The 7125-nt window shown below is 39.6% G+C and overlaps 1 protein-coding gene across 1 annotated transcript; it reads right to left on the bottom strand.

Moving 5' to 3' along the window:
* Window positions 1-1840: 1840 nt before the first annotated feature.
* On the bottom strand, window positions 1841-5966 carry LOC135521132 (homeobox protein engrailed-1-B-like). The gene is made up of 2 exons (XM_064947068.1): window positions 5438-5966; window positions 1841-2911 (listed from the first exon to the last, which is right to left on the bottom strand). The coding sequence occupies exons 1-2, from the start codon at window positions 5964-5966 to the stop codon at window positions 2592-2594; spliced, it is 849 nt and encodes a 282-aa protein (XP_064803140.1). The 3' UTR covers window positions 1841-2591.
* Between the last annotated feature and the right edge of the window lie 1159 nt (window positions 5967-7125).

The following is a 7125-nucleotide window of genomic DNA, read 5'->3' as shown; positions in this document are numbered from 1 at the left end:
ACCAGCAAATCAGCTCCAATTGATTTTAATTTAGAACATTTGTTCCAAAGTATTACCACACAGAAGTGAGAGATATGTGATTCTATAACAATGTAAGCAAGGTTTGAAATGATTATGTTTTAGTCAAATGTTATATATGTTTGGTCTTTTTGCGGTCAATTTGGAGTCTACACGTTATTTGTACACATTATGTTCTGCCCCCCTGACCATCCATTCAAGAGGAGGAGAGAGCGAAAGAGAGAATCTCGAGTCCTATCTTTGTCAGTTTGCTCATAACTGTGAAAGCATATCCAACTTTAGTTATCATCCAACTTTAGTTATTATCGATTTATTATGTTTACTACGGCCTTCGTCCTACATACTTGACAAAGACCTTTCGAATAGGTTGCGTGTAAATAGTATCCATGATTTTTTATTTTATTTTTTATTTTACCTTTATTTAACTAGGCAAGTCAGTTAAGAACAAATTCTTATTTTCAATGACGGCCTAGGAACAGTGGGTTAACTGCCTGTTCAGGGGCAGAACGACAGATTTATATAAGTTGTATAAGATTTGTTATTATGGGTTCCCTTTATTAAAAAAAAAGCCACATGAAAAACAAAAGGGATTATTATTTACCTAGGACCATTTATCTCCACAAAGGAAATAATATATTCTCATGCCTAAAGTCTGAGCTGACTTTAAGCGTTTCCTATCGAAATCATGAAAGGGTAGATTGGCTATATCTGCTCTTCGATTTCATCCGTTAAGATAAAATGCAGCTCTGCATCGTGTGTAAATCATAATTCAAATGAATAATTTATTCTCAAATGATTAGGCTAATATCTACATGTTCGGGTACAAGAATGCACAGTACTACATAGAGCCATGGAACTCTATTTCACATCAGATAACTGATGCAAGCAGTAGAATCAGATTGAAAAAGAAAACAGGTAAAAATACGGCACGGGTACTGTGAAGATACACACAAAAAAGGTACGTATACATTGTGACATTGTGACATTGTTTTATGGTGTGATTAAACATTTTGTATTGTGGATATGTAATGGTGTAATAATGTAATATGATGTACTGTTCTATATTTTGTTGCCTTTGTAACAGTTTTAGCTTCCGTCCCACTCCACGCCCCTACCTGGGCTCGAACCAGGGACCCTCCGCACACATCAGCAACTGACACCCACGAAACATCGTTACCCATCGCGCCACAAAAGCCGCGGCCCTTGCAGATCAAGGGGAACAATTACTCCAGGTCTCAGGGCGAGTGACGTCACCGATTGAAACGCTATTAGCGCGCACCCCGCTAACTAGCTAGCCATTTCACATCGGTTACACTTTGGCAGCAGCGAATGGAGATCCCTAATAAATACAAATACACGAAAAGGCAGATCATTATGAGTGTAATTGTAATAAAAACGTTTTTTGTTTTTTTTACATTTGTTTATTATTATTTATTTATTTTGCCTACTGCAGTAGGCTTTTGGCCTAAAGTGAAAAATGAATCAATCTTCCTTACTCGTGGTTGTGGACCCTCGCGCTAGCATGATTTTCAAGAGAACCGCGTGACCTGTGAATCCAGCCAAGCTTTGAGCGGTGCGCTCTGTCTGGCTCAACATTTGATACAAGACCAAATAGTCGGTTTTATATTTCAAGCCTAGCACACAAATAGTTGAGCAAATGAGTGAGCACTGTGGTGCACGGCAAGCCAATTTCATGCTCAGCAACGCTCTGAACAGGCTGATATCATCACGCTTCTCATAATAAAATGTCCCTTTGTAAAATATACGGGATGAATATGGACACAGTTACCCCACTCACTTGAACCAATGAGCTGCAAACCAACTCCATAGACACTACGATTTATTCATGTAATCGTTTGCACAGAGCAGTGCAACATACAAAAAAGGAGCAGTGTTGCTTTTTTTCCAATAGAAAAATGTTTATTTGTTAACATTGTTTAGATGTAGCTTAGTATATGCATCCCCTCTAATCATGGAGGGAGATTACATATATTTCAAGAGAGTCTGATGCTGCTGTCTTTGTAGTATTCCAATATAAGGTGAATCCAACACGAGTTGAATCATATATCCTTTCCACCCAAACTGAGGGGCTTACATCAAGCGACAGGCAACTAATGACAACAGCGGTCTACTGATTGTTAGAGACTCGCAGTTCAGGAAAAAGGTACGATAACAGGGAGATTCCGTTTTTTCAGGCTGTTTTTTCCGATAAAATCTTTGGCTTGAAGTGGCAGATCACAGTCTGTATGTTCATCGAGGTTTGATATAAGAGAGAGATCACAACACATTAGGCCTAAAGCGACAAAGATAACAATCATATAATTATCCAGCAAGTGCGGGATGAGTAGTCATATTCCTATCGCTTACCCCTTCTTCTTAAATTAAATATACAACGTCTCATTATGGGCTATTCATTTTCATTCATGTTTGTAGTTTGTAGGCATACTTTGATAGTTTATGTCCACATATAGGCTACACATTTAGCCCTATCAACAAATGGAAAATCTCTTTACAATAGCCTTGACTTTCCACAAATATTGTGCCCCCAAAAGGTGACTCCTGCAAGCGAAGTCTCAGTCACTCTCCTCCTTGTCTTCCTGAATGGTGGTGGTGGAATGGTTGTACAATCCTTGCGCCATGAGCTGGAGAGCCAGGCCGTTCTTATAGCCGTTGGCCTTTTTTATTTTCGCCCGTTTGTTTTGGAACCAGATTTTGATTTGTGACTCATTGAGGTTGAGCTCTTGAGCTAGAGACTGTCTCCTCTGCTCCGTGATATAACGGTTGGCCTGGAACTCCGTTTTCAGTCTTTGGAGCTGCTCAGCCGTGAACGCCGTTCTGGGTCGCTTGTCTTCCTTTTCATTTTTCGTCTTTTTCAATTTCCGTGTCCTTGGGCCTACAGTAGGGACGACAATAAAAACGGGAATATAAATATTCAGCGAGCGCCAGACACCTAGTCTCACTATCATCACCAAAAACCAATTCCATTGCAGATTTTAGGCTAGACTTATTAATAATACCCTAATTATAAAAACAACGTACACAAATAATAACCGATACTAGGGTAGCCGAGTGTTAGAGTGTTGGACTCGTAACCGAAAGGTTGCAAGTTCAAATCCCCGAGCTGACAAGGTACAAATCTGTCGTTCTGCCCCTGAACAGGCAGTTAACCCACTGTCCCTAGGCCGTAATTGAAAATAAGAATTTGTTCTTAACTGACTTGCCTAGTTAAAAATATATATTTTGTAAGATCACATAATCATAAAAATAAAATAATATAATCACGGTAGGCTAATAAAAATAATAATAACAATAAACGTTATTATAGTTGAATACTTTGCTATAGTCTAACGGTATGGTCATCCCAATGGTAGACCTTCAATAATAACTATGAATAGCATGATGTCCTGAGAAGAATAAGGTCCATAGTGCACTGAGCGGCAGGCCTTTGTGTGAAGGGAACAATAGCTGTAGGTCGACTTTCATAATTATTTAGCAAAAATATGCAAACAAAAAACTGTAGGCTACTAAAGCCAACTCCAGCGATTTAAAAACATGCAATTGTTTAAGGACTATTGGCCTAATAAATTTTTTTTTGTTGAAGCTCAGTGATCTTTAGCTGTTGACATAAGAAAGGAATTAATATATTTTGTACCAAATGCAGACCCAGGTATAGGCCTATGTGCATAAGGGTAGCCTACGCTATAGTATAGATTTAAATATTAAATTGTGTCCTTTGTTATCATGGTGTCAGACACAAACAAATAAACAATATGATGAGAAACAGGAAATGTAATTGATCCGTTATTATCTCTTTCTTAAAGTTGTATTTTGATGCTAGGCCTAATCCTATATAATTTTCTAATACAAATATAAACTCTTCACTAAATAGTTTTTGTTTAAGATTAAATGTATAGCTTTAAATTTCAAGTCATTCTTGTTGCACTGATTTTTATCAATACCTACGGCATAAAACACAGTCTATATTTTTGACAAGTTTATGGTAATTATGAAAAGCCCATTTATTCGCCAAAACACCATTGGAACCATTGGACTGTGTAACCTAGAACAAAATAAACATTGTGCATGCTTACCATTTAACGTAGCCTAACATTTATTAAATACATTTAGTTGGGGGATTACACTAACTGCACACTCAGTTAATATACAGCCTTCTCTATCAAGACAGGCAAAGTTGTTCATTAATTCAACATGTTGACATCACTGAGATTCTTATTCTATTTTTTTTCGCCGAATCACTTTCTTAAAATGTATTAAATGTAACCTTATTTTTCTAAAGTCTCATTTGAATGTTTAAATATATATGGTACATGGTCTAACAAGGGGTTATGAATCATGTAAATGTATAGCCTATATTGGCCGAAACGTGTATTCTGTTAAATGTACGAGCTCTATCTCTCTTTCAATCCAATGAATGGAGTATGTTCTCATGTTAAGTGACACATTTTAAAACATGTCATATCTGCAAGGCATTTTGGGGCTAGCCTACAAGATGAAACCAGTGGCCAGGACCAAGATCTCACTTGCAAATAAGGAGGGTGAAATGTTAGGCCACACAGTCATCGATTAAATGAAGTTTACATATTCTGATATGTTCTCAAATGGACCAATGCTGCTCTTGAAAAGCACCTATTCTATTTTTCACTGTTTCAATTTATTTGACTTCTCTCGGTAGAACAGAGTAGATGTCACACAGTCCTATTTCAAAATGAATTAACACAAAAAATATCCAAGTAGCCTATTTTCAGCTTTTTTTGTTCCATATATTTTTCTAGTAGGCCTGAATAATGGATTATTTACATATGATATGGCATCATTTAAATTTGCAAAAGTTTGCTTCCTGTTGAAAAAAAGATTGAGTAGGCCTACAATATACTGCTTGCTTCATATGGCACCCATAAAGGTTGTGTATAGAACCATTTTGTAGGGTTATTTGATCAGAACCCCAGGGGCTCTTCTTCACTAAACCAGAATTGGTTCCATGTAGAACCCTTAGGTTCCATATAGGGTTCTATATGGAAACAATTTCGGTTCTGTACAGAACCTTTAGGGGTGCCATATATCAGCATAGAAATAACCGTTTTTGGTTCTATCCAGAACCTTTTTTCTAATAATATATGTTAGCCTGCTCTACAGCCAGTCACTCTTTTCATGCAGTAACAGGACCACTACGACATTACCTACAAATATTGTAATTTATCACAGCGTGAAAATAAAGTATAAAATGCAGTTGAATTTAAGTATAAATGTGCAACTTCGACGAATTAATAACAAATATATAAAATACAAGCATGTTGATGAAATACTTATATTTCTGCAAAGGGACAATAAAGCATTTATAACATTACGCATTAGGCTACAATACCCTGACAAAAGCTTGTTCAAGAAACTATTGCCTCACCAGATGACGGCCTGTCCGAGTATCTAGTGCAGTACACCCAGGCAGGCCACAGCAGCGGCTGGGACTCGGCTTTGGGCGCTGCGCCGCCACTACCGCCGTTCACAACCATGACAGAAGATGTGTTCTCGCCGAATTTTGGCGTGCTGCCTCCAGAGCTCTCGTCAGCCTTCGATGACGAGGTGCTCTTTTGGGGGGTGGGAGACAAGGCCAAGGACGAGGTGGAGGAAGAAGTGCTGTCGCTGCTGCAGTTAGAGTCCTGGCATGGGGTTCCAGGATGATTCGGCCTGGCGACCAAAGGTTGGGCGCGCTCTCGGCTGGAAGTCTGCGCACGTTCCCTAGCCCCTAAACCATGCTCCTTCCGGCAGCCGAAATCTGGCCGCAGAATATTGTCAATAAAAAAGTTCGTGGTTCTGTGCGCTTGCTGCGCTGCTTGGAGAGGCAGGATGGGCGGCGAAGGCAGACTGTGAGAAGGAGAAACGCTCTCCCCTTCACTAGACTCCGGGCTGTGTAGAGCCCTTTGCTTCTCCATTGCTGAAAGGGACTGCAAAAGGGTCGATCCAGGCTCCTAACTAATTCCACTTGTTGGTGTGTATTGGTATCCAAATATAAAAGAATGAAGCAATACGGTGACCACTAAAGGCTCATTAATACCTCTCTGATTTGGGGCACTTTTTGATTTCTAAATTGTTGACATCCCTCGTGCGTAACGCTCCAACGTGTCATGGTCGTCGACATGACAAGACTGACAAGGCATTGCGCTCTCCTCTCGCAGCCCCGAGCTTTTCACCACTGTAGGTATGACATTTCGATCTTCACCAACTCCCCACATCACATTTCCCACACCAACCGGAAGCACGTGAACCCTTTCGAACGTGTAGTGGGCCAATCAATGAACGATACACTTTTGGACACGGGTGACGACGTCCAATAATGTCTCGCAACTCTGGGTAAGTAGGCTGCATGCTATCAAATGGGTTTTAAGAAAACCAAACAAGAGGTTATCACCGCTCGCGCCTTCTGCAACATTGTCTATTCTCAGCAAACGAATGCTAGACCTATAGGAGAATACAATAATTAACAAATACGGATATTTCACCTCGGTCAAAATATGTTGTCACTAAGACAGGCTAGGCTGTATGGTGTTTTCGATTATTGTACAATGTTGCTACAGCCAAATGGGACGTTTGATATCAGCGTTAATCATTAAAGGTAGGGTATAGTCACTGGTGAACAGGGGTGGAATGGCATTATAGGCGCGCGCACACACACAGCAAAAGGATCCAACAGAAGCGATTTGAATGCCTATACCGGTACTTCACATTAATTCAAAACAAATGTATAATGTTAATGAATAGTGTAGGCCATTTGCAGTTGCAACGCAATCACACGTCCAGCCCACATTGTTTAATTTCATTTGGGCCAACAAAACTGAAATCTTTATTCACAAGCTATTTGTTGGTACTTAAATTCTAATTAGGACACTACCGTTATCCCATTTCGTAACCATTGTGTGGCTGTTGTGAGACGCAATTAATTTCTGACAGTAAATGGGCGCAGTGACTGCAATCTTGCCTGCAAAGAGATGCCCTAAGAGAGACCGCAAAGGAAAATTCATAGGTTTTAATTACTCTTCATTCCGACTGTTCAGATTGGCGTCCATCACAGCCACAAAATCCTAAACCCCGCCT

This window comes from Oncorhynchus masou, chromosome 29, assembly GCF_036934945.1.
Source record: "Oncorhynchus masou masou isolate Uvic2021 chromosome 29, UVic_Omas_1.1, whole genome shotgun sequence".
Lineage (NCBI taxonomy): Eukaryota > Metazoa > Chordata > Actinopteri > Salmoniformes > Salmonidae > Oncorhynchus > Oncorhynchus masou.
Note: the sequence above shows the minus strand (reverse complement) of the source record. Positions and strands in the feature narration are given on the sequence as shown.

Excerpts from the sequence above, each read along its gene's own strand:
- LOC135521132 (XM_064947068.1), bottom strand. The coding sequence starts at position 5,966 with ATGGAGAAGCAAAGGGCTCTACACAGCCCGGAGTCTAGTGAAGGGGAG. Across the intron at positions 2,912-5,437 it reads CTCGGACAGGCCGTCATCTG|GCCCAAGGACACGGAAATTG; the intron begins GTGAGGCAATAG and ends TCCCTACTGTAG.